The sequence below is a fragment of the Notolepis coatsorum genome (assembly GCF_963971535.1).
Source record: "Notolepis coatsorum genome assembly, chromosome: 1".
Taxonomy (NCBI): domain Eukaryota; kingdom Metazoa; phylum Chordata; class Actinopteri; order Aulopiformes; family Paralepididae; genus Notolepis; species Notolepis coatsorum.
The window spans coordinates 71,256,667-71,278,113 of record NC_140165.1 but is presented as its reverse complement, the minus strand read 5'-3'; the positions used below and the strand labels follow the sequence as shown (position 1 = coordinate 71,278,113).

The 21,447-nt window shown below is 48.2% G+C and overlaps 1 protein-coding gene across 4 annotated transcripts; it reads right to left on the bottom strand.

Annotated features, from left to right (window-relative positions):
* Positions 1 to 15,784: 15,784 nt before the first annotated feature.
* LOC311241043 (tubulin beta-1 chain-like) lies at positions 15,785 to 19,953 on the bottom strand (the record flags this gene model as incomplete). 4 transcript variants are annotated; one of them, XM_084329721.1, is made up of 5 exons in its annotated part: positions 15,785 to 15,916; positions 16,775 to 16,842; positions 18,636 to 18,746; positions 18,856 to 18,964; positions 19,897 to 19,953. In XM_084329721.1, the coding sequence occupies 5 exons, from the start codon at positions 19,951 to 19,953 to the stop codon at positions 15,785 to 15,787; spliced, it is 477 nt and encodes a 158-aa protein (XP_084185847.1). The 4 variants fall into 4 exon arrangements, with proteins under 4 accessions (XP_084185847.1, XP_084185844.1, XP_084185845.1 ...); XM_084329718.1 differs by having other exon boundaries at positions 15,785 to 16,842; XM_084329719.1 differs by lacking the exon at positions 18,636 to 18,746 and having other exon boundaries at positions 15,785 to 16,842.
* Positions 19,954 to 21,447: the final 1,494 nt, after the last annotated feature.

Genomic DNA, 21,447 nt, shown 5'->3' with positions numbered 1-21,447 from the left:
GTCCACAGAACATAGGTTTCTTGTTCTCAGCCTCCTCTTTACTCGCTTCCCGTGGGGTGGGCGTAGGCCACTCTTCTTCCGGGAGCTTGAGGAACTCTGGTCCGTCACTGTAGATGTTGCGACGGGTGAGGTCATCTAGGGACATTCCCCGGGTGATGACGTCAGCTGGGTTGTGTTTGGTGTCCACATACCGCCAGCTTGCTGCTTCTGTTAACTCTTGAATCTCGGTGACTCTGACTCCCACGAAGACTTTGTATCTGCATGAATCAGACTTGATCCATGTGAGTACTGTCGTGGAATCTGACCACAAGATTGTTCTGTGCACCGGAATGGTGAGTTCACGTTGGATTAACGTGGCTAGATGCGCTCCTGCTAGGGCTGCGCAGAGCTCTAGACGCGGGATAGATTGTTGCTTTCGTGGGGCTATTCTTGAGCGAGCCAGGATGAAAGCAGTGTGTATCTCTCCTCCCTTCTCTTGGGCACGCAAGTAGGCCACTGATCCATAGGCTACTTCGGAGGCGTCGCTGAAGACGTGTAGATCCATCTTGCATGTCTCTGGCCTCACTGCGGGTGGGAAGTAGCTGCGGCGTATATTGACGCCTGGGAGTGAGCGGAGTTCCGTCTCCCACTCTCTCCATGTGGAGGCAAGGGGTGCGGGTATTGGGTCGTCCCAGCCCTGGTCCTTGTCCCATAGTGCTCGTACAATCATCTTTGCCCTGGTGGTGTAAGGTAGAATACATCCCAACGGGTCATATTGTCTGGCGAGTGTTCTGTACACACTCCGTCTGGTGGTCGGTATCGCCGTCGACCTTCCCTGCTCCGTGGTCAGGGGTTTGTGTCTATAGTGGAGCGAGTCTGTTTTGAAGCGCCAGACTAGTCCTAGTGTCATTTCTTGGGCTTCTCCTGGGATGGTCGCCATCCAGGTCTCGCTGCTGGCAGCCTTGTCCGCGGGGGAGAGGCTGCGCAATACGTGCGGGTCGCTGCTGGCCCACTGCCTGAGATCAAAGCCGCCTTTGATCATAGAGGCGCGGAGCAGCGCACGGCGTCGCCAGTCAATCTTCTTTACGTGTCCCGCTGTGATTAGCTTCTCAATCTCAGCGCGGTACACACTCTCTTGAGCGGGGTCTTTGGCTAGGCGCCGCTCTGTGTTCAATAGATACCGCTCCGTAGCTTCTTTCGTGGCGTGAAAGGTGGGCATTCCCTCTCGCCTCAGGAGTGGAGTTGCGTATCTCATCACTCCGCCGACTGTGACTCTCTTTGTCCCTTGCTCGAGGAGGTTTATGGCGTAAATGTCTTCTTTAGAACGAATGTCTTTCTTTTCGTTCTTAAAGGGCATTGTCTCTAGTGTCCATAGCCTCTCGACATGCTGCAGGAGAGTGGTGTCTTCTTCTGTCACTCTGGAGTGGAGGCAGCTAGTGGCTGCTGTTCGGTTGAGAGATTTAGCGAGGGGGCCTTGTAGTGTCCAGCCTAGGCGGGTCTCGACTGCTGCAGGACAGCCTCGGGGTCCTGTATGGACCCGGTCTATCGGGACTATGAGGTCTGCGTGGTCGGAGCCTATCAGCAGGGTCGGGGTGGCGCCGTCTATGAGCGGTATAGGTAGTTGACGCAGGTGCACATATTTATCCATCAGCTTGGCGATGGGGTAGGTGTACTGCGATAGTCCTATTTCTTGGCTGGTGAAAGCATTTGTAATCCTATACCGTCGCTCTGGCTGCCCGCTTGCTGCGATAGTGAAGGAGACATTCTCGCCCTTTATCGTCTTTAAATCTCTTCTTATTGTCCGAATCGTCATTTGGTTCTCGCTCCCCCGCAGTCCCAGCTGGGCCGCAGCGGACGCGAGCAGAAGGGTCTTCTCTGACCCGTCATCAAGGACGGCGTAAGTGTCCATGACTTTATCTTGGTAGCTCAATGTTACACGGACTACCTTTAAGAGCACTTGGGCGCCGCTGCTGCTGGCGGGGTCAATGTACATGACACTTGCCTTGGTGCTGCTCGATGGTGCAGGTGCAGGCTTTCTTCTGTTACTGTCGTCTAGGACATCTAGGTGGGCTCTGTCACACCGACTGCACCTCTTCTTTAGGCGGCACTCGGCTGCCATGTGACTGCGCGCACATCGGTAACAGCGCCTGTTGGACTTTATCCATTGACTCACTTCTTCTGCATTCATCTTTGTGAACAGGTCACATTGTGACAGCCAGTGTTCCTTCTCGCAGTACGGGCACACCATCTTCCACTTCTCTTTTCTCGAGGGGGTACTGTGGTTCTTACTGCTCGGTACTGATTCTGATTGGTGCATGACAGTCACCGATCTTCTTCCATCGTTTATTCTCCTGGGTCCCTCTCTGGAGCTTGGTGTGCTCCGCACGAACGTATCCAGTCGTAAGCTGCTGACTTCTCTCGCCAGGAAGTCGGCTAGATCGAGGAGGGATGGTTCGGGACCGTTAGGATCACGGTGGTCTCTCTGCCGCCTGAAGCGCTCTTGTCTGGCGGGTGGCAGCTTCTCTAAAATCCTCTCGACGTTAGAGTTGGCGTATAGCTCGTGCATACCCTTTTCTCGTTGCGCTCCCAGCATCCCTACCAGGGACTGCACTTTTATAGACAGGTCGTCTAATGAGCGATTGTCTGTTGCTGGGGGTAGGCGGTCAATATGCCTTATCTCTTGGATTACGTAATCCCATATACGTCCATATCTCTGGTCCAGCGCTGCTAGAGCCGCGGTGTATGGGGTCGTAGAGGTGGCATAGGCTAGCGCTATATTGTGCGCTCGCTGTACTTTCAGGTGCTTCAGTAATATTGCATACTTGTGGCGTTCATCAGCGACATCCACCATCATTGTCTCTAAGCACATCCGGAGCTCCGTGTACTGTGCTCGATTCTCATAGGTGAAGTCTGGAAACGTCGGTGTGGCAATGTATGACGCCGTGGATGGCTGATACATCGGCGAGCGTTGGGGGAGAGGCCTCCTAGGCGAGTCTCCTCCTGCGCCTCTCTGTGGGCTGGTACCGGCAGGGTACCATGGCCCGCTGGTCCAGGTGCTATTCCTCGGGGCTGGTCGTGCGTCGTGCTCACCCGTGAATAGGGTCGGGGGTCTGTAGCGCAGCGCCGCGGGGGTATAGCCTGGGCTGTACTGGACCTCCTGGTCCGGTGGAGTACTGTGCTGTCGTCGGGCTTGGTTCTCCTCCTCTCCCTCTTCTTCTTCTATCAGGTCCTCTAGATCCTGTAGTCGTTTATTTAGCTTCTCCGCAGTGTATGCCGCTCCTTCCTTGTAGCTGGGTCTCGCTTGGACCGGTCTGGGAAGGGGGTCTGCGGGGGGTATAGGCTTGGTCTGTTGGTCAAGTTCAGGGTCGCTTGCTCGGTTAGGAGACGCTGCCCTTGACTGTTGTCTCGACGAGTTCCTTGAACCCCTGGCGGAGGGAGAGGGTGTTGCCTTGAGGATCAGCTGCTCCATTAGCTGCGCTTGTAGTCTGTCGCGCTCGGCTTCGCGCTTGGTGAGATCTGCTTCTCTTTGGGCACCGGCAGCGGCGCGCTGGGCGTCGGCCCGGTCTCTTGCCATATTCTCTTCCGTCTGAAGGCGTCTCATCTCCAGGCGTATGCGCTCTTCTTCGCTCCGTTGCTGTGTCTGGAGTCGATCGCGTTCACCCTGAAGTCGATCGCGTTCACCCTGAAGTCGATCGCGTTCGGTAGAGGCTGTCAGGCTGGCGAGGAACGCCTGTGATAGCATCCTCTCCGCTTCGCTGGGGGAAGACGGTTGTAGAGGTGAGCCGCTCCCGGCGGTACTCGTTGGGGAGTCCTGGAGCTCTATTTCCTCGGCGCTCTCCTCCTCTTCTTCCGTGCAGAGTTCTCTCTCTGTAGGGTTGTCTTCCTCCCGGGCCTGGTCGGGGACTACTTCTTCGGTATTGGCGGGGGGTAACGGTATGTCAGCTCCCTCCTGGTCCCCACCGTGAGCTTGGTCAGTTACATTAGAACCCACTAGGGCCTCTGTGGTCGGGGTAACCTGGTCGTTAAGGTCAGACATAATTTTACTTTCTACTTTTACCGCGTTTACCGTTTGTCGAAGCCTAGGTAGTTGATTGACAGCGTAATCCTCTAAGTACTGAGGTGTCTGTCGTCTGCGCCGCGGGCGTTCTACGTTAGGAGGACCGTTTCGTGGAGTGTTCATCATAGGCCATTTCAATATTAATAACACTATATTAATATTACACTAGTTACCCTCCGGCTCGAAGGACCAATTGTAACTGAGGGGTACAATTCCCTGACTGTATTGATAAGTATGGTATCATTAAACCACTACCGATTATGTACTTTAACTACTGGCCACACAGTACATGATATAGATATGATGAACACTTTCCCACCATGAAACCAAGTCCACACAAATGTATAAATCGAATATTTTATATAGCAAATGGTATATACAACGTTCACTTAATGACATTTATGATTTGAATGCACTTGTAAGGCAAATGAGTATTCGTAGGCAAATCAACATTGAATGTCCAATCTCTGGTTACGCAGGAAGCAAGTATACAACCTGGTTCTTTAGGGAACTATAGCGATGGTACTTAAATGATTATAGCTGGATACACTAAAAGGGGGTCCCGCTGGTTGTAAGTCAGTAGGGGGGGGGGGGGTTAGGAGAGCCGCTGGCGATATCCCATCTGGCCAACGATTTCTTGGGAGAATTCAGAGTGCTGAACACGGTGCCCACAGAACCTTGGTCCACAGATGAACACAGCTGGGCCCTCTTGTAGACGGTAGCTGCCGGTCCACAACGAAGAGACGTGAGGCGACCTCACTCGGGGTAGAGCGCCGTCTCACCTGGACTCCTCTCGGGGGGTAGTTCCAACACTCACCAGTGTTGGCTGTTATCCATGGCATAATCAAAGCACCCAAAGCAAGTAGATAATCCAAGCCGTGTAGGGCTCGCCGTCGTCCGGGTAAGGTAATCCAATGTGCAGGTCCACTCGTCCTGGCCCAGAACTCCTCGGATGAAAGCACCACACGTGGTCTGCCCAGCCTGGTTAAGACTCTAGATAACGCGAGGAACGATGGGGGTACTGCTCACTTTATAACTCTAACCGAACGATGCACCATACATAATAGACTATTATTAACTTAATAGAAATACGTCCCACTCGACGGTATAGTGCCAAACTATGACAATTCAACTATTAATCCACACGATGTCTCAATGCCATTCTGAGGCCAAATTGACCATACTGCACCACACGTGTATCGTGGGTGAGGCTTAACGTCTTGCCACTAGGTTGGAGGGTAAAGAACTAAGGGCTAAGGGACTAAAAGAAAGTTCTACTTTACTTGCGCCATATATATATGCGCTGTGAACAAATAGTACCATTCGTATTTCGCCAGACGTATTCCTACGCGGAACCGGGCTAGTAACGACATGTTCGTCGGCACGATTGAACTTGAACCAAGGGGCTTGGCTGCTGGCGCCAGGTTCTTGTCCAATGAGAGAATGAAACTATTATGGGCTGTTAGTAGACTAAAGGGATATTCAGTGTATATGTACAAGGAATATACAAGGGATATCAAACGATATACAAATACTATTAAATATATATCCATAAATAAATATATATATTCGGTTTAATCTGATCCTTCACAACACTAATGTTTTGTGCCCTGATGTGTTTGCTCCGTTTCTCCCAGATGTGCCAGTGTGTGCGATCACCCGTGCTCCACAACCTGTAGTTGTGACGAGTGACAGGGTGACAATTCGACGGGGAACACTAGCCTCTGACGCACCACGGTTACCCAGGACTTGTGGTAAGCTGGTGGATGCCCAGAGTGGAGACGCTGGGTTGGGCACATGTTCGTTTACTGCTCCTGCTCCAGGGTTAGCTGGAAGCAGGGAGGTGGTCAGTTCGGTGGTGAATAGCATTCGGTCAGTGAGCAGCCCTTTTAGGCTGTTAAGGAAGCAGCTGATGGGAGAGACTCTTCACAACAAACCTCAGGTGAGGGGTTTGTTGTCTTGTGTGTGCAGGCTTGTAAAGTGGCTGCAGGAGGCTAGTGATGTCTCTGAGGGGGGTCTCTCTGCTGCTCAGCGTATTGTGACGCTGCATTTTGTGCTATGCTGTGTGATCTTTCTCACATTGTATTATGTGTTTTTCTTTGTGAGGAGGAAAAGGGCAGCAGTCTGCCATTGTGCGTTTTAACCTTGAACCGTCCCTCTGTTTTCTTTTTGTGAGGTGCCTTCTCAGACCACGGTCTTAAATCTTTTGATGTTGGTGTTGGGTCTGCTGTACCCCTGGACATTTTGTGTCAACAGCACCCCTGATCATGTCAAATGCTACCAAGAGAGGTATGAAGAAGCGGATGGTGATGGTCTGTTTGGTTGGTGGCAGTGGTGGATGTTTTGTTTTGTGTTATGATCTGTGTTCTTTGGGAAAACTGATGGGGTACTTGGGTGTTGTGTTGTCGCCAGCCATGGGCTGACTCTTTATGGGGGGGAGTGTTACGGACTGTGTCCTTATGTATATATATATGGGAGTAATGTATGTAATCTGTTGTGTATATAGGCATGTTTTGTTTGTTGTTGTCTTGTCTCCCTCTTGTGTCTTCATATCCCACTCTCAGGTTCCCAGTTGCAGCAGCAGCTGGTCAATCACCCACTCACCCCGGTGCAGCGGCAGCTGAGACTCGTCCCACAATCAACATCCACTCCCTTCATAATACCCTTTGTGTTTCAGTGTTAGTTAGCTCCCTGGTTCGTTTGGTCTGTGTGTTGGTGGTAACTATGGCTCTAGTGTGTTGGTGCTTTTGTAGGTAGAGCTCTCTGGTTCATTGATGTGGTAAAGTAGAGCTCTTGGTGTCTTTGTACACACTCTTTGTTACACCCTCTCTTTTGTGGCTTTTGGTAATAGAGCTGAGGCTCTTAGGGTACATTTGTGTCAGAGCTGGTAAAAGCTTAATTGGAGCTAATTCTGTGTGAGAGCTAATCAAAGCTCTGTGTGAGCTCATTGTGTGTGAGAGCTGGTCAAAGCTCTAGTTATTTGGGCCATTGGTCTATATAGCATTGTATCTTTTGTGTTGTTGTACATTTCTGTACTAACCCTTTGTATATTTGTTTGTCACCCAGCCTATGGTGATTGTGTTGTTTCTAACCTTTTGTTTCGCACACAGGGACATTGAGGGCAGAAAGATACCCTGGGGTCTACATCTGCATCACGTAGGAGAACTACTGTTAAAGACACCAGCTTAGAGTGAGCACCACCTCCTGTACTTTGGGGCGTCCGCGCCTGTAAAGGGGGGGGGGGCTTTTGTTTCATTTTGATATTATTTGGTGCTCACTGGTAGGTCCTCTTTGCTCTCTGTGTTGCTGATCTCATTTGTGTACAATAAATATTGTTATTTTACAATCTGTCTATGGTGTTTTGTGTCACTGCATCCTCACCTATCCTGTCTGTGGCCTAGTGTTGCGTCTCCCCACGGGGGCACGTAACAGTGTGTGTGAACATGAGAGCTAATGCTGTCTTTTTTCTCTCCCTGTCAGGTGCTGCCCATTCCTACTGAAGAGTGCTGATTGCCTAATGGATGACAGCTGATGGCAATCACCTCAAGAGGGATGGGTAGCCAAATACCTGACAGCACACACACGTCTGGGCGCCTCATTCTCAGTCAATTGCCAGTGACCAGAGTAGAGTGAGGTTGCCATTGTTCTTTACATGTTTGTGGGAGATATATATATTGTTGGCCACTTTGGATTCATCCTACACCGTGAGCTATATGGTTAGAGTGGTGTTCATCCTACACTCCAGACATTGGGGTTAGAGTGGTGTTCATCCTACACTGTGAGCGGCATGGTTAGAGTGGTGTTTCTTTGTTTATCCAGGTGAGCTTGTACCTTTAAGTATATATATGTAGATCTTGTTGGCCTTCTTAGATTCATCCTACACTGTGAGCTATATGGTTAGAGTGGTGATTCATCCTACACTCCAAACATTGGGGTTAGAGTGGTGTTCATCCTACACTGTGAGCTGCATGGTTAGAGTGGTGTTTCTTTGTTTATCCAGACTTGTTTATTATTATACTTACCTTGTTTGTCCTCCCCTTATCCCTCTCCCTGTTTGTTAATTGTTTGTGGGTTGTTTTTTCCCTTTGTGGCCGATCTAAACATCAGTGGAGGTTTCAATTCCTACCCGGCATAATAAATATCATTTACTATTTTTGGAACAACGTCTTGTGTTTATTATTACCTACCTGCCCGGGACTATTTTGAAAGCATTTACTGAGAGAGGCTGTTTCTGTTCATGTACAGCCTGGTCCAGATACTCTTCGGTGCGGTCGTTAGACCTTCGTACATGACACCCCGTTTGAGGAAGTGTCGGGTTACACTATGCCTACGTCCCCGACACACACGCAGTCAAGTTTGTGTATGTGTGTGTCCCCGACGAGGGAGAGATGGTGCACACACATTACACACACTTCTGCAGGGTTTTTTGAACGGACGTTCGAACCTTCGTTTTTAACGTTAATTAAAAAAAATGAGAATAATTTTAAATAAATTCTTTAAAAAAAAGGTTTTATCCTCAAACTAAATCCTCAATTTGAATAAAGTGATTAATCTGATTAAATGAGTATTTTTTCTTTTATTAAATCAACTTCCCAGCCCCCTGTCAAATTATGTCAACTGTCAACCTGAATTAACATTCAGTATTCAATATTGTCTGATTCAATATTAACATTCAGTATTCAAGTAAAACAGCTAGCTAGCCGTTGTGGACACTCACCTTTCCACAGCTAAACGGTTGGCAAGGCACCTTGGTTGAGAAATGCAGGCTTCAATCTATGTTGTTTACTCTATCTGTTCAGTCCTGTTCAGTACTGTTTCAAGATGCACAATGAGATCTTCTGAGAGAATTATTGAATAGATACACAAATGTTCTAGAATGTTTGATTATGACATCATACTGTGACATCACAAATGTTCTAGAATGTCTATTATGACATCATACTGTGACATCACAAATGTTCTAGAATGTCTATTATGACATCATACTGTGACATCACAAATGTTCTAGATGTTTTATTATGACATCATACTGTGACATCACAACGGAACATGTTTGAGTCCATTTGAATAATATAAATAATATGTATGGTAAGGCTGTCCCCGAAGCGTGAATACTTTCGACAACTGTTTGTTTCCGCGTGCGAGTTTTGCGCTCTGATTGGCCAGGTCATGTGACATGTGCTGTCAGGATGGAGGTAGGTGAGTTCCAATTGTTGTAGGCAATCACAGAGACGGAGAAGGTATACTCTTGAACAGGTTCGACTTTAATAGTAAAGAACACAAAGAGTAATACTAGGATACTATGCCAAGGCACGGGAACGAGAGAATAGATAATGGAGCTTAGTGGTGGTCCAGAACTGGAACCGGCCGCGTTATCTCCGAATGCCTATAGAGAAGACCTGACGAATGACAAGCAGAGGAAAGGAATGTTACATAGCCACCAAATACCAACATTCCACACACACCCCCGTGACAGCCAATCAGAAGCCAACCCCTAAGTGACAGCACTAAATGACAGGGAAAAACAAGTGACAGCAATCAGGTGACAGATGACAGAGAAGGTGGGTGGTTCTCGACCGTAGTCAAGAACCAGAATCGTAACAGTACCCTCCCCCGACGAACGGCACCAGACGTTCACCTGGGGGCCTCGGGATTCAGCCGCCAGAAATCAACGATCAGGCTGGGATCTAAAATATCCCTTTGAGGCACCCAAGAACGCTCTTCTATCCCGTACCCCTACCAATCCACCAAGAACTGAAACCCCCTACCCCTCCGCCTACAACCCAGTATCCTCCGCACCGTGTAAATGGGCTGACCACCCATAAACCGAGGCGGAGGAACCGTAGGCAGTGGCGGGGCCAAGGGCGATGAGAGGAACGGCTTCAACAGTTCAAGTTATCAAGTTTCTTTAATAGTTGTCATACAGAAGTACAGAATACTTTTATACAAAATGCTTCTTACTGTTACGCTCCAGAGACTGTGCTAGACAAGATAAGTATCAAATAACATAGTATAGCATGTAAATTAGAAGTAGAAAATGAGGTCACAATGTTCAGTATAGACATATGTACAATGTTCGATGCAGAATAGACGTAACTGAGTTACCATATAATATACAATATACTATGCAGTGTACTAATATACAATACTATATAGTGCAAAGCAGAAATGGGATGAGGTACAATTTAGGTACAATTTACAGTAAGGTGTACGAGTTGTAGTGCAAATCCTTTATCAATAAATATAAAGTGTGGGGAGTGGGTGCTACAGTCCCCTGATGGCCTGGGGATAGAAGCTTCTTCTGAGTCTTTCTGTGCTCGCCTCGAGACTCCGGTATCGCTTGCCTGACCGCAGCAGTTCAAAGAGGCAGTTGTTCGGGTGGCTGGAGTCCTTAATGATTCTCTTAGCCTTGCCCCTGCACCGCTTGTTGTAAATGTTCTGGAGAGTGGGGAGCCCCCCTCCAATTGTGCGTTCGGCTGAACGTGTCACTCTTTGTAGTCTGCTTCGGTCTTGTGCAGTGCTATTCCCAAACCAGGAGGTGATGTTGCCAGTCAGGATGCTCTCTATTGTACATGAGTAGAAGTTCTTAAGGATCTTCTGACTGACTTGGAACTTCCTTAGGCGCCTGAGGAAGTAGAGGCGTTGTCGTGCCTTCTTCACAACACTGTCAATGTGTGTGGTCCATGTCAAGTCCTCGGATATGTGGGCTCCGAGGTACTTAAAGCTGTTCACTCTCTCAACCGGTGCCCCGTCGATGCTGAGGGGGCTGTAGTCCTTGACCCCCGACCTCCTGAAGTCCACAATCATCTCCTTTGTTTTGCTGACGTTCAGGGAGAGGCTGTTTTCCTGGCACCATCCCGCCAGGACCTTGACCTCTTCCAGGTAGGCCCTCTCGTCATTTGCAGAGATCATACCCCCCCAATACTGTGTCGTCAGCAAATTTGATGATTGTGTTGCTACTCCGCTGAGCCACACAGTCGTGTGTGTACAGGGAGTAGAGGAGGGGACTCAGAACACAGCCCTGGGGGGCCCCTATGTTGAGGGTGATGGATGAGGAGGTGCAGTTGCCTGCTCTCACCACCTGGGGTCTGCCCGTCAGGAAGTCCAAGACCCACTGGCAGAGGTCATAGTTCAAGCCCAGGTCCCTGAGCTTGGCTATGAGTTTGGAGGGGACTATGGTATTGAATGCAGATGAATAGCATTCTCACATAGTTCCCCTTCCTCTTGTCCAGGTGTGATGCTGCTGTGTGCAGCACATGGGCTATGGCGTCCTCCGTGGACCTGTTGGGGTGGTATGCAAATTGCAGGGGGTCCAGGTTGATGGGGAGGGAGGAGCAGATGTAGCCCTTTACTAGCTTCTCAAAGCACTTCATGGCTATGGAGGTGAGAGCTACAGGGCGGTAGTCGTTGAGGCAAGCAGGCTTGGATTTTTTGGGTACAGGGATAATAGTGGACTTCTTCAGGCAGGTGGGGATGACAGCCTGTTCTAAGGACAGGTTAAATATGTCAGTAAGCCACAGGATTCACCCGACGTACCACTTTAAAGGGCCCTATAAAGCGAGGAGCCAGCTTCCTGGATTCCACCCGGAGAGGGAGATCCCGGGTGGAAAGCCAAACCCGCTGCCCAGGACGGTAAACCGGAGCCGGACGACGCTTGCGGTTAGCCTGCCGCTGGGTACTAACCGAAACCTTCTGCAGCGCCGCCCGGACCCGCTTCCACGTCCTGCGGCAGCGAGCCACATGTGCCTGGGCCGAGGGCACCTCCGCCTCCTGCTCCTGCTCGGGAAACAGAGGAGGTTGAAAACCATACTGACACTGAAAGGGAGACATACCGGTAGAGGAGGAGAGGAGGGTATTATGCGCATACTCAGCCCAGGCCAACCTCCTACTCCACGTTGCCGGGCAACCGGCAACGTAACACCTCAAGACCCCCTCCAGGTCCTGGTTGACGCGCTCCGTCTGCCCGTTCGACTGCGGATGGAACCCAGACGAAAGGCTGACGGAGGCGCCGAGACCGGCGGCAAACGCCTTCCAGAACCTGGAGGCAAACTGAGGACCCCGGTCCGACACGATATCCACTGGAAGCCCGTGGACCCGAAAGACATGCTGTATCACCAGATCAGCCATCTCTCGGGCCGAGGGAAGCTTGGGGAGGGGAATAAAGTGAGCCGCCTTAGAGAACCGGTCCACCACCACCAAAATGGCGGTGAACCCGTCCGAAAGGGGGAGGCCAGAAATAAAGTCCAGGGATATGTGCAACCAGGGCCGTTTAGGAATAGGAAGCGGCCGGAGGAGACCTGCCGGTGCACGGCGAGAGGTCTTACTGCGCGCGCACACCGGACAGGCCGCCACAAAGGAACGCGTATCCCCCTCCACTGTCGACCACCAGAACCTCCTACGGATAAATTCCAGGGTCCTGGTGGCCCTAGGGTGGCTGGTGAGGGATGAGGCATGTGCCCACTGCAGCAAGCGTGAGCGTGCCGCCTTGGGCACATAGGACCGCCCCGGAGGGCCCCCACCAGGATCGGGATCCTGTGTCAGCGCCGAACTTACGACCTTATCTATGCCCCAAGACACGGGTGCCAAAATCAAGGCCGGTGGAATAATGGGATGGGGCTGCTCCTCCCGACCAGGAAGATCAAACTGGCGCGATAACGCGTCAGGTTTGATGTTCTTGGAACCGGGCCTATAGGAGATGGTAAATCGAAATCGTGTGAAGAATAACGCCCACCTGGCCTGGCGAGCGTTAAGGCATTTAGCCCCTTGGATGTAAGCCAAGTTCTTATGATCGGTCCAAACAATGAAAGGATGTGCCGCCCCCTCTAACCAATGTCTCCATTCCTCCAGTGCCAACTTGATAGCCAACAACTCCCGATTACCCACGTCGTAGTTACGCTCGGCTGGTGACAGACGGCGAGAAAAAAAGCACATGGTGCACTTTCCCATCCTTTAAGCATCTCTGAGAGCACCCCCCCCCCCCCCCCCACCGCGATGTCAGAAGCATCCACCTCCACAATGAATGGAACCTCTGCATCGTGGCGGATCAATACAGGGGCGGAAGCAAACCGATGTTTGAGATCGCAGAAGGCCGACTCCGCCCTAGGCGACCATTCAAAGCCAGGGAGAGAGGCCTTAGTGAGAGCTGTTAGCGGATTGGCTAAGGCGCTAAAGTTGAGAATAAAGCGCCTGTAAAAATTTGCAAAGCCCAAAATACGTTGTAACCTCTTGAGCGACGAAGGCCGTGGCCAGTCCAAGACTGCACTCACCTTGGCTGGATCCATGCGAAGATCACCCTTCGTCAACACAAAGCCCAGGAAGGAAACGGTATCAGTGTGAAACACACACTTCTCCGCCTTAACGAATAGTTGATGCTTGAGGAGACGGTCTAGCACCTCTCGAACGTGCAGTTGGTGTTGCACCATATCGCAAGAAAAAATTAGGATATCATCTAGGTAAACAAACACCAACACCCCAATCAAATCTCACAGCACATCGTTAACCAGGGCTTGGAAGACTGCCGGAGCATTAGCCAAACCAAAGGGCATGACCAAATACTCAGTGACCATTAGGCGTATTAAATGCAGTCTTCCACTCGTCTCCTTCTCTAATCCTGACCAGATTGTATGCATTACGTAAGTCAAGTTTAGAAAAGACCTGCGCCCCCTGTAAGCACTCAAAAGCAGTGTCCATGAGAGGTAAAGGATATCGGTTCTTGATGGAAACGTCATTCAATCCCCTATAATCAATGCACGGACGCTGACCCCCATCCTTTTTACCAACAAAAAAGAAGCCAGCGCCGGCAGGGGATGTGGAAGGACGTATGTGCCCCGCAAGCAATGCCTCCTCAATGTAGGTGTTCATGGCCAAGGTCTCGGGGTGTGAGAGAGAGAACATACGCCCGCGGGGCGGAGAGGTACCGGGTAGGAGATTAATGGGACAGTCGTATGATCTATGAGGCGGTAGTGCTTTAGCACGCGTTTTTCAGACAGGTGACAGGTGACAGTAGCCAAGTGACAGATGACATAATGGTGGGTGGTTCCAGACAGCAGTCAGCAACCAGAACGTAACACTGCAGGATATAGTGTACACCAACATATCAATTAAACAATGCAACTTAAGATTTGGCCCTTATTACACATGTGATCCGGATATGGCGTGACACACAGAAAACGTGTAGTAACCACCATAAATGGCACAGGCATTCTCCCCTATTTAATAAGAATTTACTCCTTATTGCACAACAACAATCAGATACCCTGGATGGGAAAAGAAAGGCATACACACATTGGGGGATATCTTCGATGACCATGGTCTCCGCAGTTATCGAGATATATCCAACAAATTTGACCTCACCAGTTCCACTTTTTTCTTCTATTTACAAATAAGAGCAGCTTTGAAGGCTCACGGAGTCCCATTAGATGTTCCACTTGAGCACCACAGATTTCACAAATTATTTTATGACAAGGAGACGTAGAGAGGCTTCGTCTCTGACTTTTATCGCCACTTACTTATGTCCTCATATAAGATCCTTCCCCTAGACTCGGTTTGGAGGAAGGATATCCCAAACCTGGAAGTAGATTTTGATTGGGATGCAGTCTGGGAAAATGTTCGGCTATCATCACGCAACCCAGATCACCAACAGATTAATCTTAACTTTGTTCATAGGACTTACCTGACCCCTAGACGATTGTACCTAATGGGTCTCAGACTGGACTCTCGATGCTCCTTGTGTTCAAACGATGCTATTGGTACATATATGCATATGTATTGGGAATGCCCTCCTGTTAAGACTTTCTGGGAAAATGTCACCACTCAATTATCAGAATTTTTATCTCTGACCATACCGACACTGCCTTCTGTACTGTTGTTGAATGATGTTTCTCAGTTATCGACCTCTGTACATGTAAAGAGACTCATTTTGGCGGGTCTTACGGCTGCCAAAAAGTTGATAGAGTCACGCTGGATTCAACCGGATAAAATGTGCCGGAAGGTATGGATTCTCACCTATCTCGATGTGATTTATCTAGAGATATCCACTGCACAAATTTTAGGTGTTAATGAAGCCAGCAGTCTGGGTAGCTGTGGTGGATAAGATAAAGGAACGCATATAAATTTGGAATTTTCTGATGTTGAATGAAGTAGTGGATGTATAGTCCAAGTGGGGGTCCTGAGGGGGGTGGGGGAGGGAAGAGCGAGCAAGAGCCCATGTATTGTATTTATTATTTTTATGTCTTTTAATCTACTTTCATTCTGATTTAATTACTGTACTATCATTATTGTTATTATTATTTCTGTTATTGTCCTGTGATTTATCGTTGATTATTACTGTTACTGTATTGTTTGTCTTGTTTCTTGTAAAAAAAGGGAAAATAAAAAACATTTGTTCAAAAAAAAGAACTTCACCCACCCATCAATCTATCTGTAAAAGATTATAATAATTCTGGTAGCTGTATAGTGGAACTCTTTGAACTACACCCACCCATCAATCTATATTTAATATATAGTGGAACTGTTTGAACTACACCCACCCATCAATTTTCTTTAATAGTGGAACTCTTTGAACTACACCCACCCATCAATCTATCTTTAATAGATAGTGGAACTCTTTGAACTACACTCATCAACAGACAAGAGAAGAGCCAGCAAAAAGGTGACAAAACATAAGGACAGATGATGGAAACACACTGGAAAGGTCATCTGACAGGTCAGTGAATTACACAGCTTGGTAGAGACACCATTACATCCAATTTAAGCTAAATCCTCCTCTCCCTCCTCGAACTCGCCCTCCTCCTCTGCGGTGGCGTCCTGGTACTGTTGGTACTCTGACACCAGGTCGTTCAAGTTGCTCTCCGCCTCGGTGAACTCCATCTCATCCATGCCCTCTCCGGTATACCAATGGAGGAAGGCCTTGCGCCTGAACATGGCGGTGAACTGCTCGGAGATGCGCTTGAACAGCTCCTGGATGGCCGTGCTGTTGCCGATGAAGGTGGCCGCCATCTTGAGGCCGCGGGGAGGGATGTCGCAGACGGCGGTCTTCACGTTGTTGGGGATCCACTCAACGAAGTAGCTGCTGTTCTTATTCTGTACATTCAGCATCTGCTCGTCCACCTCCTTCATGGACATGCGGCCGCGGAAAATGGCCGCCACGGTGAGGTAGCGTCCGTGACGGGGGTCGCAGGCGGCCATCATGTTCTTGGCGTCGAACATCTGCTGGGTGAGCTCTGGGACCGTCAGGGATCTGTACTGCTGGCTGCCCCTGGCGGTGAGCGGGGCGAACCCGGGCATGAAGAAGTGCAGCCGGGGGAACGGGACCATGTTGACGGCCAGTTTGCGCAGGTCGGCGTTGAGCTGTCCGGGGAACCTGAGGCAGGTGGTGATGCCGCTCATGGTGGCCGACACCAGGTGGTTGAGGTCGCCGTATGAGGGGGTTGTAAGTTTGAGGGTGCGGAAGCAAATGTCGTACAAGGCCTCATTGTCAATGCAGAAGGTCTCGTCTGTGTTTTCTACCAGCTGGTGGACCGACAGCGTAGCATTGTAAGGCTCAACGACTGTGTCCGACACTTTGGGCGACGGCACCACGCTGAAGGTGTTCATGATGCGATCTGGATACTCTTCACGGATCTTGCTGATGAGCAGAGTGCCCATGCCGGAGCCCGTGCCGCCGCCCAGGGAGTGCGTGAGCTGGAAGCCCTGCAGGCAGTCGCAGTTCTCCGCCTCCTTCCTCACCACATCCATCACAGAGTCCACCAGCTCCGCTCCTTCCGTGTAGTGGCCCTTCGCCCAGTTGTTACCTGCACCGCTCTGGCCTGCAAACAACAACAACACATCAGCACTAATCTCACAGGACCAGTGGTGGAACATAGTTTATTTACATTTACCAAGTAAAAAAGTAATAAATACCCAGATGAAAACCTCAGGTCTTAAAATTCACAATTCTACCATGGTAAGAGAAAGAAAGTGATATTGAATAATCATCATCTTTGTTTTACGTCCCTATTTTCCCACTACAGTGAAGTTGGACGGACGATGACTTCACGCCACTGGAGTCATTATTTTTGGTTTGTAGCTAGTTTTATACCTCGGATGCCCTTCCTTACAGGTAACCCCATTGTCAGTGAGGACCTAGCCATTGCGTATTCCTATACACAAGGCAGTGCGGTTTTCTTTCAGGGTTCTCACCTTAGCCTTTGCGTATCCCTATGCACACACACAAGGCAGTGTGGCCACTGTATCCCTAGGTAGGGAGGCTAGAGAGGGTACCAACACTTGCCCAAGGTGGACCCTCAGACTAGTGGAGGGAAGGAGTTGTCTTAATTCTCCATTCTAGTTCGGCTTCAGCCAGAACTAGCCACTGAATATAAAGTATTTCTTTATTAAGTATAAAAATGTAACGTGTATATATATATATATATATTTTTTTTTTGGTCTTTTTCCCCCTCCATTTTCCTCCGATTTTCTCCCATCCCAATGTTAGTCGTATGCCAATTCCCAGTCCCTTCCTGGTCGCTGCGCTTTACCCCCCACAGTCAGATCATTTGGGAGAGTGGAGGCTACCACGTGCTTCCTCCGACACACGTCCAGCCAATCACCGCTTCTTTTCACCTGGCAGCGCGGATTCTCATTGAGAGGGCGTAGCGTGTGGGAGGACCACACTATCCCCCTCACGTCCAATCCGCGCTTAGCAGGCGCCCCGACCGAACTGTAGGAGTCGCTGTTTACAACGACCCGGACCCACCCCGCCAGCTTCTCCCACCCTCTGATACAGCCAATTGTATCAGTGCAGACGGCCAGCCAAGCTGGTGACAACCCCGGAGCTGTGAGCTGGATTCGAACAGGCGAACCAAGCTCACAGCTCCGGGGCTGGTGACGAACGCAATCTCCGCTCGACCACCTAACCGCCAACACGTGTATATATTCTATTCTATTATATATTATATTTTATGTGTGGTCCAGTTATGGTTGCACCCATCAATGTCCTCTTGAAGTTTGACAAGACTTAAAATGTGAATAGAATAGCACCTTCATCTACCCATGACACGTCTCGCATGAAAAATTATATTTCTTCAAAGTAATTGATAAATATTTCCATTGAAATGTAGTACAGTAGAAATGTACCTTGGTACAGTGCTTTTGAGTAAAAATACTTTACACCATTGCACAGGACATGTGGCAACATTAAATGTAACATGTCTGGCTGTGTGACGTCAACTTGTCAGCATGAACAGTACCAGGATAGCTTAGCACAATAGCTTAGACATTGCTTTTGGGATTGGGCACAAACTCATTTATTATTTACAAATTATACAATAAGGTCTATGGCCATACAGCATTATTCAATATACACAACTATATTAAAACTACTAGCCACATCGTAGGGAAACTACTATAACAAGTTGACCCTTGATTTGATGCTGCCGTCTGACGTCAGTTGGAACAGGAAGTGAAGAAGTCACTGGCTCAGGTTAAATCAAATTAAACCTGTAGCTACATCAGGCACAAACAATGGAGCGCCACTCAGTGGCCAAACATGGCACTGCAACTAAATAACACAAATACAATCACATTGTGTCTGTCACACAATGACAATTTCATTACCTACCGAACACAAAGTTGTCTGGTCTGAAGATTTGGCCAAAGGGTCCGGATCTCACTGAGTCCATAGTCCCTGGCTCTAGGTCGACAAGCACAGCACGGGGCACGTATTTACCACCTAGGGGAAAGAGAGGGGAGAGCAAGTCAGAAAAACACAACAGCAATTGAACTCGGCTAAATGGAATGTCATCATCATCCAATTAGGAATTCCCAAAATTAAAAGTTACCCATTGCTTCATTGTAGTAGACATTGATCCTGTCCAACTGCAGGTCACTGTCTCCGCGGTATGTGCCCGTTGGGTCAACGCCGTGTTCATCACTAATCACCTCCCAGAACTGAAAGAGATAAGTCATTGAATTAGGTAAGCATTAAGCAATAATATACAAGCAATGGCAAAAACCCTATTATTCTTCCAAGCCCAGGGGATCAACTACTTCCATGTTTACGTAATATGTAAAAATTTTCACAATATAGAACACATGTCGTCATCATTAGTAGACTGTCTGTCACTGGCGCAGAAATGTGAAAATCTCCCTCCGTGCAGCGGGAACCGCTGGCTGAAATCCATAAACGACCATTTTGAAATGTTCGTGCTGACATCATTGACTAACCGCTCACATCAGGAGCGCGGCGCGCGCTCAATGAATTCCATAAAGAGCAGGCCATTGAGCATTAATTATGAAAGAAAAACATCACAATAATGTTTTAACTGCGACGATTAAGGTCGTTGGGAGTTTCGTTACAACTACAATACTTTAATTAAAACGATGGCATCGAGTTGTCCCCAGGACTAACGTTAAACCTACTTATTTTTTTGCACATTGCAGTGGGCCAAATGTATAGTAACGTTAAATTAAGCTTATTGATGTAAAAAATATACGTCTTCATTTAGTAATCCAAAACATATGGGCCAAAATAGACTTATAATATACTTCATAATTTACATAATCTGGATAGTTTCAAGAAAAAATCTCAACCCTCGTCACAAAAAGAAATGTCAACCGTCGTCACAAATAATGTTGCAAAAATGGCTAAATGAAATAATGCGAAGTGATTTGACAAAACATCACCACAATATCAACGTGCAACAACAATATAATTGAAAACAGATGACAATTATTTGACATGAAGAAGGCCAGCTCATACACAAGTGACATTGGTAACGGCAGGGTGTGGTACTGTGGTTACAGACACGCACACAAAGCACCGGGCTCTGAACCGAGGATTCTGCTTTATCTTGGATATTAAACACAGAATATTTACTAACCTTGGCTCCAATCTGGTTTCCACACTGACCGGCTTGGAGATGGACAATTTCCCTCATTTTGTCTGGAGGTAGAAGAACAAGTCTTATCACACAAGGGAAGACGAGTTGAGAGTGCGCGAAACTGAGGAACTCCCCATTTATATGTGACAACTGAACCCGCCCTCTGAAGGCCGGGCCACACGATACTGCATGGCCAGGGGAGGAAATTAGGCCACTTTACTCGCCAAATGCGAGTATTTTTTACGTTTGGCGAGTGATTCATGAAGACCACTCGCCAGTCTGGCGAGTATACAAAAAAATTAAACATTCTGCAATCACTGCACTGGCAAACGGTGCGCGTCTTCTGAGTGTTCGCTTTAGTTGACACTGTGCCACGAGAGCACTGCACAAGACCACCCGCGGACATATAATGTTTAATAAACGTTTGCGCAGTGCGGACATATAATAATAAAAGTCCTGCGGTACTAGGCTAGCCATCAGGAGCACTCTCAAACAGATAACGTTAAACACAGCAGAAGATGGAAAACAGACAGACTGACCAACGGGGAACTGCATCCAACCCTAGTACAACCATCGAGTATAAGTTACTAAGGACACATTTAAATCAGAGGTGTAATGTTGTCTACTGGAACTGTATACAGTGGTTAGCTTCTAGTTAGCGTTACTTATATAGCTGCTTGCTAGCTAACGTTAGCCCCGTGTGCTCAAAGCAGCCAGCTAGGTGTATCTGTTATGACTATAATGTTTCCGAAAAAGCACCGGACTATGACGTAAGGTTAGACATTTTATTTCATGCTCAAAAGCCCCTGGCTTGCATATCGCAGTCACGAAAGGGGCTAGCTAAGCTCAACCAGACAACAGCACACCAACCCAACTGACGTTACCACAACACTTGACGGTACGTCACAGCACTGTCGTAAGACCACCGTGCTGTCTTAAAGGCACAGTGTGCCTACCCAGATGTTGACATACAAAGAAGTAATTATCACAATTAGCGATTTTTTTTGTCTGGTAAAAAATCTGTTTGGCTGGTAAAAAAAATCAGATACTCGCCAGTTGGCTGGTAAGCCAAAAAGTTAGTTTCCTCCCCTGTGCATGGCCATTGGCTCATAGTCACAAAACTCGTTGATGGACACAATTGTAGACCAATATATTCTTCTAATGGTAATTACCATTGGCTTTCTTGTACTGTCAATCATTCATATCTAACACGTGTGACTTCGCCGACTAATCCATCCTACCCACCACCCAACATAAGGCTGTCCCCGAAGCATGTTTTTGGGATTCAAACTTCGTCAGGGTTTTTCGAACGGATGTTCGAACCTTCGTTTTTAATAAAAAAATTAAAATTAAAATTAAATAATTTTATAATATTTTTTTCTTTTTTATAACCTCAAACTAAATCCTCAATTTGAATAAAGTGATTCAAACTTCGTCAGGGTTTTTCGAACGGACGTTCGAACCTTCGTTTTTAATAAAAAAAAATCGAATTTTTTCTTTATAATTATTTTCTTTCTTTTTTTCCCCCTCAAACTAAATCCTCAATTTGAA